Below are 17141 nucleotides of genomic sequence, written 5' to 3'. Positions count from 1 at the left end.
TCTTCGTTTGTGAAATAGAGTTTTATCTTATAGACTTGATATGAAGATTAAATGCGTTAATGCATGTAAAATGCTTAAAGTGGGCTTAGGGCATAGTATGTTCTCAATAAATTATAGTTGTTACTAGAGTGAAAAAGTTAGGCTCTGAGCATTGCCAATAATGTGGGGTTTGAACAATGTCTAGTTCTGGGATCCTGGATGTCAAATTTACACACACATGATATTAAGGTACTAGGAATAAAAGTTCCAAATTTACTGATGGTTTAGGTGTTTTTTCCTTGTATACTGTATCTTCTCTCCCAAACATAGCAATCATTTCTTCAAATTTAATTTTAGTGTTAGTAAAGGTTAGTATAATTATTATATTTCAGTGTGTATATTCTAAAAAAATTCTTAGTGATTTACCAAAAATAAAGTATTATTATGTACTGAAAAACCAGAATAGTTAAGGCAAAATTTGTGTCTATACGTGAGGAAAATTAACAATACGATCTTTATAACTCTCAATATAGTGAGCTAATGGTAAAAGGCACAGGGAAAAATTACAATTTAGAAGAGGGAAGGAAATGTCATTAAATGGGCACTAACCATGGTAGGCATTCACACACACCTTCATATGCTATTTCATTTATTTATCTTTCAAAATCCATAAAGTGGGGCATATTATATATTATCCCCATTTTACTAATGTTAGAATAAGAGCTCACAGTTTGACTTTAACAGTTCTTCAGAGCATTTAGGGGAGGGCTGGGGTCAACTCCTAGTCATTTGTTTTCAAAGTTCATGCCCTCTCTGATGCATCTGTCTGCCTCCTAGAAGTGAACTGCATACCATTGAAGAAGTTTAGTACAAAAGTTACAGCTGATCCACAAAAACAAAACTTCCCTAGTGTTTCAATATCTTATAATTAAGCTAGTTTATTTTTTTACTTTTTATTATATTTCATTTTAATATACCATTAAAACTCATACTAAAATAGCCTATCATTGTAAGGATGGGTCTCCTTGCTTAAGTGCAGAAGGGACACTCCATCCAGGAAAATAGTAGGGCTAGTTCTTGCTTTGCCATGAACTAGCTATTTCACTTTGGGGCAAACAATTTCACACTTAGCGATCTCGAATGTTCCATCTCTTTTGATGTTTTATGGTATTATACATCCATACTGCCTTTTCCTGAAGGTCCAGAAGTTGAAAATGGGCCAATTTCCTAGGGAATTGATTCTCTAATTGGGACCCCCCAGACTCTTAGAAAATTCCAGGGCTTACAAAATGCCTACAGATACAGGATTATGTAATAAGCAAACCCAGAATCAGTTTTTAAAGGTCCTCTTAACCTGAACTCGTTTCTTTCTGAATTTAGGATATACTGACTTTCCCCCCTGTATTTTCTACAGGATTATTTCACAAATGAAAATAGAGAGTTGAAAAAAGATGCACAGCAAGATTACCACCTAGACTATGCCATGGAAAATAGCACACACACAGTAATTGAATTTACCAGAGAGCTGCATACATGTGACACCAATGACAAGACCATAACGGTAAGGCGTCTCCAAGGGAATGCATGCATGAATAAATTGTACACTTACAGTTGTAAAACCCTTTCCAGAATAAAAGAAACAAATATTTAAAAATTATCTTTGATAACAAAGTCACATAGTCTTTGGGGGAATGTTCTAGAATTCTCTTTCTAAGCCACAAAAAATCTAAGACTATAAATATCAATAAAGGCAATTTTTGTGTGAATCTCAAACTTTGAAGAGCTGTATAAAGAGTGTCTTGACTTTCAAAAGAGTTTTTGCTTCTTCTCTATAATGTTTGAAAATAGGCAATAGATAAAAATTGCGAGAAATGTACTACAGGAGAGAGAAGTGTGATCCTGAATATAATTCCTCTGACTTGTAACTGGCTCATCTTAGTAAACTTCTAAAATCAAGATAAATAGTAAACTGATTAAAATTGCCTGTCAACATATTATACAAGGTCTTATTGGCAGACCTCATGCAAAAAGTAATATCTTTATACAAATGAAAATTAAATATTTAGAGGCTATATAATTCATGCGGTACTTTGGGAGTTTTCACAAATATCTTAGATCAATTTCACTTTGTAAGGACCAGTAAAATTATCTCTTTTATTTGGTAAATCAAAGCTTTAAAAATAGGAATGTAAAAATCTGAAGCTGTTTTGGTTAACATCCAGCTTAAAGAGTAAAAGAGGCAGAAAAAACACAGGCAAAGACATGGATCACTTTTTATACTTTAATGGAATAATAATCATAGTCATTTGACTTAAGAAAGAATATAGCTTTTTTAAATCCTTACCCAAGGATATTTTTCTGTTGATTTCTAGAGAGACAAGAAGAGAGTGGGAGAAACAGAAAGAGAAACATTGATGTGAGAGAGATACATAGATTGGTTGCCTCCTGCATGTGCCCCACCAGGGCTCAGGATTAAGCCTGCAACCGAGGTATATGCCCTTGCCTGGAATCGAACCTGGGACCCCTCAGTTCACAGATCGATGTTCTATCCCCTGAGACCAAGTGGCTAGAACAAGAATATAAATTTTAAAATAAATAGCATTTGCTGTATTATTTATTTTCAAAGTTCTTATTACAAAGATCTGACAAAGACACCTTTATCTATGGGGGGACTAAATAACTCCTTTATACCCAGCAAACTCTCCCTCCAGCCCCACCACCTTTTGGGCAATCTCTCTTGGTTGCTAAATGGAAACAATGTCATATGACAGTACTTCTTCTAGTTGGAACACAGCAGTTCTTCTGATTTGTAAGTGATTCACCTTCGTGAACTTCTAAAATCAAAATGAATAATGGACTGATTCCTTAGAAAGTCCCAAGATTCATAAAGTGACTATTAAATAGATTCAAAGTTAACAAACAAACCCAGAATCAGAAGTTCCTCCTGTATTTGCATTTATGTGAATTCACACATATAAGTGGGCTAGTGCCTGTGAAAGTAAAAACTCTGACCTGGAAAATAGTTGTAATTTCCATTCTATTTATTTATTTTCCCTAAAATGTCTGTGGCATCAAAACAGCTTTTAACTTTCCAAAATCTCTGCTGGTTAACAAGAATATTTGCTTGGTAACTACTAGTTGCTGGTTTGGAGGACTAGCATGACAATGATGTGTTATTTCTGAATGTGTGAAAGCATACCTACTTGTCAGTTGTGCTTCCCCGTGCTTTAGAACACATAATCTTGCCAGTTGAGAGAGACAATTTCTGTGCCTCCCCTCCACCCCCAAACACACACACACACACACACACACACACACACACACTTGTTTATTTGAATACTTAATGATCAGGTTAGATTTACACAATTAATGGTAGAGAATTCCAAATGTTATTGTTCTATTTTCTTCACTTCTCCTGAGATCATGTGTCCATGTCTGACCACCAGGAGAGCACTGTGAAAGTGATCTGGGCCTATCACCATGAAGACGTGGGAGAAAATGGTCCCAAGTACCACAACTCCAATCGTGGCACCAAGAGTCTGCGGCTGCTGAATCCTGAGAAAACCAGTGTGTTGCCTACAGCCATACCATACTTTGAGCTGGTAAATCAGAACGTAAGTTTCTTCAGGTTTTATGACTGTAGGAGTGGGATTACTGAAAGTGTATAAGAACTTGTACTTAATCGCTTGTCAAGAGAATGTGACTTTGTGTTCTCTTCCCCTTTTTATTAAGACAGGTCCCCGTCCCAAACAAAGGTACAACATATTGGTGCCAAATATTTAAGATTCCTGTGTTTCAGGAAAAGCATCATGTAATAAAGGTATGTGACTCACTCACAGGCTAAACTGAATTTGTTTGAATGGAGTAGAAATTGTTCTAAAAATGATAATGGTAAAACATGTATAGAAATGGTTTTCCATTTTATGAAAGTTATTTAGAGAACAAGGAACTGGCTTATCTGACACACACACACTGTCTTGAGAGTCGCTGAATTTAAGGAGAAGGCTTGGATTGTAGTTAGTCTTCTGGATTTTTGTCCTAAATTTTACATGTTAAAGGTAAAAGTTTTGGGATGCATTTGAACAGCTCTAGTTAGTTCTTAGACAACACTTCTAAAATTGGATTTGTTGGAATTCCAATTTAAAATAATATATTTATGCATTGATAAATTATATCCAGGAAGGTTCCATTCCCCACAAAAATTGAGAATATCTGCTTCATTGAAAATACTGAATATTCTCGTAAAAATAAAAGTTACAGTATTCTTGAAACTAGGAATACAAGAAAATTAGTGAATTTATACAGAAGTTAAAAAATACAGAATTGTGTAGTAAATACGCCCAGTTTGCCTGTGGCATATAATTCCCCCCACTCCCTCAGGGATAGAGCTCCCAAAACTTTTGCCTGTAGTTGGTGAATGAGCAAGTATTTAAAAAAACCCACAGGTCCTTGGCTCTGTGCTAGGTAACTATTTGGCTGTTCCACGGTGACTGAAGATATCCATGGTCTCAACCGAACTGAGATGGTAGGAGTCAGGACCAAGACATAGGAAGGAATAAGATAGAATGAAATAGTGCATATCAAACACTGTAAACATTTGGGAGGCCAGACATTGCCAACTTTTTGCCAGCCCTCAGACTGGGTAATGAAATAGTGTGGATGTGAGAAAGGAATAAACTTGTCGATTCTGGATTCTAGAGGGAAATATATAGGTACGATTCGCAGGTCGACTCTTTAATTAACTGTGTCTCAGGTAATTCGCTCTGAGGTAATGTGCATTGTAGGCCCCGATTTCTTCATCTGCAAAAGGTGTGGTCAGTCATAACATTTTCCCTACCAGCCTCAAAGCATTTTGGTAGAAACGGAAATACTGAGTGTATTCTAAGAAATGACATAAATTTGTCATTTTTCTAATATATTGGTCCTGTGGCACATACCTGCTTTTCATTTACAGAATGATTCATAACTACTTAGAGAGGCAAGAGGAGCAGGTTGAGAAATGTTTACTGAATTAGTAAGTTGATCTAAATATTTGTAGAATATTTTTGCCATCAGAAGACAGCATTGATATGACTGCAGATGAGTCATTTACCTCTGTACAATGTAATTTTTCTGCTTCTTACTTGTAAAAGGGAAATGCAAATTCTAGTTTTACATATTAATACAGTGCCTAAGTTCTTTCCTGATACCATACTTAGAAAAGAGAATGCTGTAGTTATACAGTGTGGGGCAAAAGTAGGTTTACAGTTGTGAATCCACAAAACACAGAATGTATTCTTGTATTATTATTTATTAATTATTGTGTTATTTTCCATACGAATGACTATAAACTTACTTTTGCCCCACACTTTATACACTGTGAGCACATACTACTGTGTGTCATTTGCAGTAAATTTAATTAGAACTTCACTTAAGGGACATATAAAAAACAATAGGTTCAGAAATAAGATCAAATGTTTCACAAAATAAGTGCTTGATTCATTTGATAGGATGCAAAGTCCTTAATCACTTAAACTAATTCATTTTTATCCTTTCCTTATTAATGCTCATGATTAAGTTGAATGAAATAAAAATAATTGTCTACATTTAAGGGAGCATGTATTCTGACTTCCACGTAAGACATTTGCTTGGTATCTCATCTAAGAATTTTTAGTAGCTGTCCCTTGACAAGCACATCCTAGTAATACTCAGATGTGTGAGCATCTATATCTAAGGGTGTGCTTAGAATTAAGTATTTCTTTGGCCTACATTGCTGTCTTTACTAGGTATCAGGAGGGCTCTCAGTGACTTGAAAGGCTTTGGAGCATCTTTTGCAGTGTTTGGAAGTTTATAAAAGGGTAAAAGTTCTTTACCCCAGCAAAGGGGATTTGAAGGAAGGGCAGCAGGTCAGAGATGAGCCTTCATTTTTGCAGGGTAGAGGGTTGGTGGCCAGATTTTAAAGTTCTATTATTATTTAAGAATACTGCCTATAATAAATTCCTGAGCTTGTTAAACCCTAAGATATCTTAAAGTTCATTAAGTTTTATGAGACATTTAACTTAAAAATGAATTCAGGTAGGGTAATATACAAAAAGACCAAGAAGGTTTACTGGAAAAGTAAATTCCAACATTTAGGTTGTATAACTTTTGAGTTTTAACTTGTAGCCTATGGCAGTTGACAATAATTTTAATGAATTTCTATAGTAAAATTCATAGATTTAGAACTTATCTTAAGAACTTACCTCCTTTTCATTCTTTTTCCTTAGCAGAGATGATTTCTAAAATATAAATATATCTTTTACATAGAATTAAAGACTCCTATGTTTTGAAAAGCCATTCGCTAAATGCTAATTATTCCTTAGCATAGGTCTTACAAATTACTATATCCAAAAGCCTCTGCCTTTCTCTGATACAAACCAAGGTACTTTCTAGGAAAAAAAGAATATTGTTTTCACATTATATTATGTTGTATGTCACTTGAAGTGAGTTTTAAGAACATACTAATTAGAGTAGCATTGTGAGAAATCAATTTTATTGTATGCACTCTATTTCAAACCAAGAAAAAGTTTGTAATTGCAGTTTAATGTCGATAGTACACTTTTTAGTTGTAATAAAAATTATAAAGTTAAGCAGATTAAAAAATCAGTGCCATGATCATGAATATATTTAATGAAATTACTAAAATTCAAAATATTCATTACATTATTAATTTAAATTTTAATCATATAATGATAAAAACATTTACTACTAAAAGTATGATATATGGTAAATAATTTCTAAAATTATAAAATGACAAAGATAAATACTTTCATCTGCACTAAAGATGGTATTATAATAAAAATTATTGGTGATTTCTATTTACTTGAGACTCCTAGTTTTTGATTTGTATTTTGATCTTGTACAGATGTTTAAAATTGTGACTTGAAAAATGTTTGTATTGTCATATGACAGCATGGACCACTTGCATACAGATATAGATATTGTAAAAAAGAAAATTCTTGGTAATTTATATTAAAACCACACTTCTAATATGAGCTCATCTCTGTCTCTCTGTCATGAGACCCACTGTCCAGCTGATCTCTTCCTATGCAATAAACATGACCCTAGTTAAGCTTTGTCAAATATGGGACTTTACCCTAAATTTAAAATTTTGGGGGGAAGTGATTATTTCCATTTTCTTTAGTAATAGTATTACTGTTATCACCTACCAGTAAGGATTGGGTATCCTCTGATAGAAGCTGGGGTTATCAATTAGTTTAACACACTCCTTTTTTTGAAGATAATTATTAGGAAATTCTCAGAGATGAAGTAAACACCTAACTCATCTGTTTTAACATGATATGTCCTATTCAATAATAATAAATAGTTGTTTATGGCATATGATGTTAAAGAGGAAAAAAGGAAAAATAGCCAGACTGAATCATCATTTTTTAGTCATCTCTTCTTAAAGGAACAGATTCATGGTAAGTAGGTGGGTTCTTCATTCCAAAGAGCCAGGGTTGAATCCTCTCTTTCCTTTATTAGTTGTTTAACTGTGGAAAGTTAACTGTCATCCACAGCTTAACTTTGTCATTTAAATGGTAACGGTACCTTCTTTATATGATTGTTTATCCTGAAGAATAAACATCAGTTCTTTTTTATAAAATTGTTAACACTAAGCACAGTATCTGACACATAGAAAGCTCTTAATAAGTCCAACTATTATTATTTAGGCCATTTGTTTTCAGTGTTGCATGCTGAATGATTTTTCATTGAGAATTATTTAGTGAGGAGGCCCAGAAAAGGATAGAGCATCATGCAAAAAGGATGACTGACCATTACTGAGTTTTAAGACAGGGTTACTTTTATCAGCTGTATCCTAGGGAAAATTATTTACTTCCCTGAACCTCAGTTTTTCTCATCTGGAACAAGGGCATAATAGTTCTTACCCAATAGAGTTCTTATGAGCACTAAGTGAGTCAAAGGAGTTTAATGTTTGTAAGTAATTAGAACAGTGTCTGGTACACAGTGTTTGTTAAATGAAGTAATTAAATAAATTTATGTAAATCACTAACAATACACAATTGTTAATCTGTTGATCATCTTGTTAGGTCTCTGGTTGCTGAGGAATCTCAAACAAGCCAACACTTTCCAGACAGTCAGAGTTTCAAATAAAACCTAGAATGTCACTCATTGCATTTAGGGAGACCATCTTGAGAATGACCTGTTGTGGAGAAATCTGAAGTTGAGGTGAACAAACACTGTCAATCATCCTCACCAATAGATGCAGGAAGGAAAGAAATGGCTATGCTTTCTACTTGCTACTGAACAGAACGTCTTTCTTGGCACGAAATTAGATGCTACTATTCTTTTCTGTTGGTGGCATTCATAAATCTGAATGATTTAATTGGGGAACAGTTCCTAGGACAGGGAAATCTAAGCATAATTGTCATTGAATAACCATGAAATGTCCTTGAAGCAGGGTACTATATATCCATGAAATAGTCATTCAAAATTGATTTTCCTATACTGGACTCATAGTATGAACACTTGACTTTATATGCTACGTTAAATGGACATTGCAGCCCAGCCCAGTTTCTCTTCTTTTTACTAAAATGACACCATTAAATGCCAAATTTTAGCATTGACAAATTCTGAAATGTCAAGTATGAGGGAGGGTTTCTATTTCTGAAAATGCATAAGATTTCAGGGTTAAACTTAGCAAGTTGTGGGAATTCTAAATTTCATACTACATGATTTGACAACTGTTAGAATCATCTCTTCTCTGTCAGTATATCTTCTTCCTCCCCACCCCCATGAAATACTGCAAAATATATTTTAATTGATGTGCTTTTCCCCCTGAGGGAAATAGCTTTTCTGTTTGTCATTAGGATGCATTTCCACAGACTCTCCTCTTTAGTTCTCGTTGTTTTTTCATGTGTTCACCTTCTGTTTCACTTTATTATGTGGCAGATTAGTAGGTATTTGCTATTGACTCTTGACTGAGTGGTTGTTTGTATTTTTACCCATTTCCATTCTAACTTTGTATGACTTCTTTTCGCTTACCGATATTTCCTCTCTGTCTTTTACTAATTTAGTATTTCCTAAAGGCAAATCTGTGAATCTTTAGGCAGATTTATTTAGTTTGTTGAAAGGAATTAACTTTCAAAGAGGCCTCATGTGAAAATACTTTCCACTCCTTTTAAGCATTTGTAACACTCTATTTGGTTATTGAATTCTTAATACCAATTCATTACCACTGGCACCTGTGATTTTTGTCATTATTGACCTCTAGGAAAAGTTATGCTATAAATGCAAAAGAATCCTCTTCTTTGGGAATTTGTCATCCACAGTTTATAAAAACAAAAATAATTATACCCTTATATCCAAGTGTGAATGAAATTTTATATTTCTTTTATCTGCTAGAGAAGAGATGAAAAACACTTGGGCATTTACATGGCTGATACTGTAGCTTTGGGTTGACTCAAATTAGCACATTTTAAAAATTGTTGACTTAGCTTGCTCAGTTTTGCAAAGTTCTTTTTAGATCCTCTTGGGTTATATCTACTTCACAGAAATACTGGCGATTGTCTAGCTACATGGGTGTTCTTCATAACCACTTGAGGGTACAAGGTAATTGAATTCACTTTGAAAGCATGTCTTTTCATGGAAGTGATTTATTGTTAACTCTGTCACTAATTATCTTTCTGACCCTAGAGAAAGTGCTTAACCTCACACTGGTTCTCAAATTCCCTGTCTGTAAAATAAAGGGACTGGACCAGATGATTTCCATTGGCTCTTTTCACTTGTAAATATTTATGACTTGCTACAAACTAGAAGTGAAATCTGTGTTGGGGTTTGGATGCTCTGTGGTCTGAGTTCCTGATATGCTTGCTTTTCACTGTCCCTGGGCATGACAGGGTGAAATGTGTAGGACTCCACTGCCTCCCTTGAGTTAAAAGGCCTCCTTCTTTAGTCTCTTGGGCATGGGCTTTCTTAGCATATGTTCTGAGGCTTTTGTTTCCACCTGAAAATGGGAATAATAATAATAGTAATAACTTATCTCAACTGGTGGCAGTCATCATTAAATTAGATATCTTTTAGAGTTCTATGTTTAGCATATCTAACTTTCAATCTATCTATATCTATCTAACTATCTATCTCTCTATCTACCTATCTATCTATCTATCTATCTATTTACATCTCTATCTCTATCTCTATCTCTATCTCTATCTATCTATAAAGAGGTAATATTCAAATTAGGCTGTAACAGGTCACGACCAGACAGGAGGAGGTTGTGCACACAGGTGCGGCTTGCATCGCGCCGGCTCAGAGAGCCCTGGAGTGAACACAGGCAGGGGGGCAGGGCAGGCCTGGGGCGGAAGTCAGGTGCGGGTCCCAGCCGCCCACAGCACCAATCCAACCTGACTCCCACGACGACCTGCGGGGTGCCTCCTCATGTGATTTTAATCGTGCGCTGGGCCTCTAGTATTAGATAGCTCAGTAAGTACTAGCTATATTCCCAATTTATGTTGGCTTCATGTACCTCTAAATCTTGGAAATAATTTAAATAACATAAATCTAAATAAATAAGTAAATAATCTAAATCTTCAAAATAATGTAATTTTATATAGAATAGAAATTAAGAGTGCCAAGGTGAGCAAGGCTTACAGGTTGGTATAGTGTCCAGGATGGGCTCTGAAGATACGTAGGGGTATAGTCTAACTCTGCTTTCTATTAGCTCAATTACCCTGGGCAAGCTAAATTCTCAGAGTTTGTGTCTTCATTTGTGAAGTATGAAAAATAATTTCCAGTGAAGATGAAATGAATACAAGTGAAAACACCTGTTACGTAATAGGCTTGTAATTGCTTGTTTTCTTCTCTTGATGGGGATTATAGAGATGGACAACTTAAACTCCATCTAGTATTTTCTCATACTTTGAATAGGACTGCATTGAAACTATGGTAGGCAGTAAGTCTCTATTTTATTTTGAAGAAAAGATTCCCTGGGAGTTACATTTCATAGCTTGCTTCCATTGTTATAAACCAAATGAAATTTAAGCTAATTTCCTCCTGTTCTTGTCTAAGTGAGGATAAAACCCAGCTGGTGACTAAACTCTGGGAAATATTCTTTCTCATTCCAAGCTCACCCATTAGCCTTCCACTCTATGGCCTTCCATAATGCCATTTTCAACAGACATAAAAATATATTTACTTTTGTTTATTCTTCTTTTACCACTGAACTCTCTCCCTAATTTAGTACATCTTTTTAAAGTAGTTCAAAGGTTGGATGACTAGATTGAAAAGCATTAGCACATTTATTAATAATTATTAAGTATAAAAATTGTAAATAATTTTCTTAACAATTTTATTGAAAGACTGTTAAGACATTTGTGTTGAATTCTAGATGTTGATGGTGTAATAAGATTAAGAAGTTTGGTAATATTAAGATATGAATGACTTACTTTCATACAGGGAAGTATGAAAGTTTTTTTGCTACTTTAATACATTATCTTGTTAGAGTTTCACAGCCTCCCACAAGGTCAGTTGAATTACCACCACTTTCCAGATGCACATACTGAGACATGGCATGAGTAAGTGAATTGCTTAATATTACACAAATTATGTGAAGCAGAGCTAAGAGTGGACACAGATCTTCTTAGCAAAACTGCTGGACCTTTCTCTATACAATTTCTACTAGTTCAAGCCTTATGATTTTTCCAGATGATATATGCTACAATGAAAAATCATTTACGTGAGAAATGTCTGATAGCTCATATCCGGCCACTGGCCCTTTGAATATGCTTCTCAGAATCCAGGCTACTGTGTGTCCTCCAGAATCAGCACATAGGCCAATGGCTACATGAATAGATCCCACCAGAACCTTGCAGAGAGATATCCAGTTCAGAGATACTGGGAATTAACTTAAATCTAGTCAGATGGTATTTGAGTACACAGAGCCTGCTCGCTTCACTCGTGGGGATAGAAAATGCTTGTTAACAAGGGATGATACATACTGTTTCATTTGTGATTTAGAAAGTCAGTTAAATAAAATTAGAATTAGGATGGTTAGGCAAAAAAATTATACATATTGCTACAAAATGACATGAGGGAGAAAAGATTTGGAAGTAATTTCAGTGGCAAGAAGGTAGCCTGCTAAGGACACGTCTTGTATTGGACATGTCATTGGAAACAATCCATAGCCTTCAGTTTAAACTGAATTATAATCCTCTTTGGAGTTAAGTGAAAATAATAGTAATGACCTATTTTGTTCCCCTTCACCATAAGGGTCTATAAAAAGGGAATTTTGAGAAAAAATACTAGCATTTTCACTTGGAAGTTAATTTTTGGCAAAATTCCTGAGAAAGTACCATAAAAACAAGAACCATGTTGTTGGAAAGGGAACTAGGAGTGTTGGCATCTCAGAGAGGCCAGTGGGTTAAATCTGAAAATAAACATCAATTGAGCTATCAGCTGTTAAGTGTGAATATATTTTTGGGGGGACACCTTGGATATCTATTTTATGAAGAAAAATATTACGCACACATGTCAAAAATGTTATGGTTGAGTCTTGTTTTTTTGAGTCATTGTGTTTTACATTTCTATTGATTTCAGATAGGGAGGGAGAGAGAGATAGAAACATCAATGATGGGAGCGAATCATTGATCAGCTGACTCCTGCACACCCCCTACTGGGGATCGAGTGCAACCTAGGAATGTGCTCTGACCTGAAATCGAATAGAGACCTTTTGGTTCATAGGCTAATGCTTAACCACTGAGCCATGCCGGCCAGGCTATTTATCTTGATTCTTAACCCCTTCCCCAACAATTTTTTTGTTAAAAACGTTTCTTTTTCAGACTAATTTTTTTATTTTGGTTCTATATAGTATTTTTGATGCTGGTTATGAAAACAGTTTGTAATTATTTTTTCTTCCCATTTTTGTGGTTAAGAATAGTATTTCCTCAGAAAGTTTCTAGATGAAATTATTTAGAATGGTACGTATGTAGCTGGTTTTTGAAGGTAAAGTTTTAGACGAGTATACTCGTCGACGACTGAAAAAAGAACATTTTGTGAAAACGTTTATACACGTTTCTGCCGGGGAAGGGGTTAACCTAGGGTGCACAACATACTCACCTGAAAAGAATCTTCAGATGTGGGGTCAAAGCCCTTCCATTGGTGGTGGTTGTTGCTGTCTTTTGGAAAAGTTCCCCAAGTGATTTTATTACAAACTCCCTGGTTGAGAATCATTGTTTTATATTTACTATAATTTCCCAGGATACTGTATTTAAGTTCTATTTTATAGCACCTAGCAAAACACCCTTTATATTTTTAGTAGCATGAATACACATTTTTTGAGTAATACATTGTTTTTTTTATTCAAAAAATATTGTAAAATTGAACACACATTGAACATCGACCATCAGATGCACTGTTAGTTGTCTGCACATGAAGAAGATTTAAGCAATTTCTGGTTTAGAGACAGTTTATTCCTTGATGCATTGCATATTTCTTTGTGGAACTGAAGAGGCAAAACACCAGCTGTTTCCTGGAGTTGCAGCTGACTTTCATTATAAAATTTCACCATGAACTAATTCAGATATAAGGGATACTTTTATGAAGGGAAAAAGATTTGTGTTCTAGTGAAATATATACATCAAAGTTAACTCTACACGTTAATGTGTAATGGACCTATTTTAGAAATTGTATACTGAAGGCTACCTTGCTCACTTTAAATGCATTCCATTGCCAATAAAGAGATCTTTTCATCACTGAAGTCTCACGGGATTTCTCTGAATGTGGAATTTTAAATATCAAGTGAAGGCAAAACCATGTAAATAACTGTTAATCAGAATAGAAATGCTACCCATAGCCTCTCAGCCTTTAGCTTAGTGTGAGGAAATCCTGAGAGTATAGGAAAAGCGCTTGCTTTGTGGTATGTTTCAGAAATCAGATGTGCACTTCATACACTATATAGCTAAAGCTGCTGAAAATATCCCTTCACACTACTTCTAAATTACAAGGAAGAATGAACAGTGAGTGTCTAGCGAGTGCCTGCTATGGACAGTGCTCAGTGCTATGTCTTCTGTCATATATGAGGCAGTATAAGACATAGGCTTCTCCGCCCCCCACTCCCCCCAGGACCTTTCAGTCTAGATGGGGAGAAGAGGTACACTGAGTAATAGAGAAACCTTAAAGCTAGAGAGCAAACATTGGCATGAAAGTACATAGTAGAGGCAAAAGGAAAGGAGAGAACAGTGGAGGGCAGTCCCATGCCATATGGGAAAAATAATTTGGGGAAAGTGCCACTAGATGGATCTGAGGTGTGTGGTGAGAATGGCTAGGAGGCCACCCCTCTGTTTATGCATTTAAGTGCAAAAGTAAAATCAGATGATAAGACAACGTTTACGAGAGCCCTGTATGTTTTGGCACCGTCAGTCTTTATAAACCCGCAGGAAGCAGGTGGTATTGTCCTCCCTTTGCAGACAAGGACACTGAAGCCCAAGGAGGTAAGTCACCTGCCCAATGTTGATAGTTTATCTGTATACTTTTCCCTGAGGAATGTTATATATTTTAAAAACAAACACGAATGAGCATGTTTGCTGGCTTAACCTCACAATATGACTTTTAGGAATGCGGAAAACATGGAAACACAGGAACCTGGCTTCCTTGTTAAAGTTCGGAAGTTTTACACATTGGTGTGTGCGGAAGCTCCGTATGGTCGCACATGTGGCAAAGAATACTTGATGCTACGAGCAGCATCTGCTTGTGCTAGAGCCAGCCAGCAGCTGCCGGCTGAACTTTAAGTCCACAGTCTAGTTATGTCAGATGAGAATGCAGAATCCCTGCAGTGACTTGTTGTCAGGGCAACTGCATTTTTTGATGGGAGAATGCCTTATCCATACCAAAGCCCCTAGTGTGAAATATTGAAAGGGACTGCAGACTGTGGTGTTTAGTGCCTAAATGGGTCACTGATTTCATCTTGAATGATACCATTGTGTAGCTTTATCCCTCAACATGAATTTACCAGTTTTCCTTCACGTTAATACTCTGGCAAGTTGCGTCATACTCTCTGAAATAGAAATCCAGGCTACCTCTTAATTGCACACATATGCATGTAACCAGTTAGTTCTTTAAAGAAAAGCCGCAAGCAGTTCCTCCGAAGAGAGAGATGGCCTCAGAGTCCTTGTGGCAATCAAGGCGTGTTTTCTTGATTGGACTGTTGAGTTTGTCCATTCCCATTGTCAATGTTAGTCATGTTTTCTTAATAGTTTAAATAAATGTGTAATGTATGTGGGATTCTTTATAGAAGAGATTTATATCTTTTAGCCTTTTGGTTTATTGAATCATGGGCCTAATAAAGATCTATTTCAAGATATCATTTATTTATTTATGGCCCAAGATTTGGAAAAAAAAATTGCTGTTTTACAACCCCTCCAAAGATGTATGCTTTTTGTAATTACAAAACAATTCCATAGGTTTTCTAAAACCATCTTTATTAATGAAATTGGGCATCTTCTCCATAATAGCTAATTTTGACTTCAAGGCAAAATCAGTTCTTTTGGTTGGAAACTGAACACAGGGTTTTCATCATAACAATGGGCACATTCTATAACAGGTCATAGTATTGATTGTTGTGCTCTTGGTATCAGCATGTATCCACATAAAATGGAAATAACAAAATTACTCTGAAAGTACTTTAAAACTCTGAATTTTAGAAAGCAAATATTTGCGGATTGCTCATTATGTAAGTGCTTTATTCACTACTAATGCCATTTCGCAGATGAGGAAACGGAGGCTCAGAAAATAGGTCTTTCCTAATGTCACAGAGGATTTAGTGTTATAAAGCATCATTTACTTAGTCTAGCAGTGGGGACTTGCACAATTTACTTAACTTCCATGGGCCTAAGTTTGGAGAGCCCTGTCTTTCTGGTCACCTAGAGCTGGTTTTACTAGTAAATCCTGGCTGTCATTTACCACGTATGTGACCTCGAGTAACTTAAATACTCTGTAGAACTTGGGTTCTCCATTTTCTTATTGGCAAAATTGATATGCTATCAATTTCATTCATAAGATTACTGTGAAAATTATTTGAAATGGTCATAATGCACCCGAGGCCAGATAGATGTGAAATATTATCATTCAATAGTAACTTTTTTGTTTTTACTCTGATACTCTAAACCTTCTGTTTGCTTTTGTCAACTTGATTCTATTGCTACAGAAAATGAGGGCTATTGAAAAAACTGCCCTTTTTATCCAGTTAATTAACTGAAACTGGGATTCAAGTTTAGGTAATAAATTCCAAATTGCTGTTACCTGTCTGTACTTCTCTTTCAACATATGAAATGTAAAACAATATCAAGGCAAATAACTTACCCAAACTTTATATCCCTCTCTACTCTGTCATCTTCTAATAATCTACAATGAAAGAATTTTTAGACTGTTTGTAATTATCTAGTAACTTAAAGCAGTTGTGAAACTCACTTTGATTTCATTGATTTTTCGAGACATTAAAAAGAGGTAAACATTGAAATATATTTATTTATATCCAACTGGATTTTTATATGCCATAATAGTTCCTTTATAACTTTAACTATTTTCACTATCTTAGCTTTTTATTTCTATGTTCACCTTTAAGATAAAGCTTAGTTCTTTTAAGCTGGCCTGCCAAATGCACCTTATTTGTTATGTAAGGCAAGATGTCATAAGAGACACAATTGAATTAAATTTATAAGGTTAGAGAACTAAGTTCCTTTTTTATGATAAACAGGAAATGTCAGTACTCTGAGTAATTTTTTCCGCTCATATAGCAAATTAAATTTTCCAACAGATTGTTGGTTTGGTCACATAATTTCCAAGTATATTTATTCCAAGTGCTAAAAAATATTTTATGGAATAATTCTTTTCTTCTTCAGCTTGAATTAATAATCATATGAAATTCATATGTGATATGATAGTCTCCTGGACTGGCTTTCACTTATCTTCTTTCTTTTTTTTGTTTTAGGATTTTGTATTCATTCACTTTTAAAAAATCTTTCTTGTTGAGATTATTACAGATATCCCTCTTATTTTCCCCCATTGCCTCCCTCCATCAGTTCCTGCCCCACCCCAGGCCTTCGCCACCCTATTGTCTGTGTCCATAGGTAATGCATATATGCATATAAGATCTTGGTTTAATCTCTTCCCAACCCCTCCCCCCTTCTCTC

General features: G+C 35.2%; 1 protein-coding gene across 1 annotated transcript in view; it reads left to right on the top strand.

The window, feature by feature from the left end:
- The first annotated feature begins 1127 nt into the window (after window positions 1–1127).
- Window positions 1128–17141, top strand: part of MOXD1 (monooxygenase, DBH-like 1) — an 80215-nt gene continuing 64201 nt past the window's right edge. The window contains exons 1-3 of the mRNA XM_006778483.2: window positions 1128–1540; window positions 3426–3593; window positions 3716–3799. Of these exons, the coding sequence (XP_006778546.1) occupies window positions 1463–1540; window positions 3426–3593; window positions 3716–3799 (330 nt within the window). The 5' untranslated portion in view covers window positions 1128–1462. The remainder of the gene's footprint in view (window positions 1541–3425; window positions 3594–3715; window positions 3800–17141) is intronic.

The sequence above is a fragment of the Myotis davidii genome, unplaced genomic scaffold (assembly GCF_000327345.1).
Source record: "Myotis davidii unplaced genomic scaffold, ASM32734v1 scaffold147, whole genome shotgun sequence".
NCBI classification, from domain to species: Eukaryota; Metazoa; Chordata; class Mammalia; order Chiroptera; family Vespertilionidae; genus Myotis; species Myotis davidii.
This window is presented reverse-complemented; position numbering and strand designations above follow the sequence as displayed.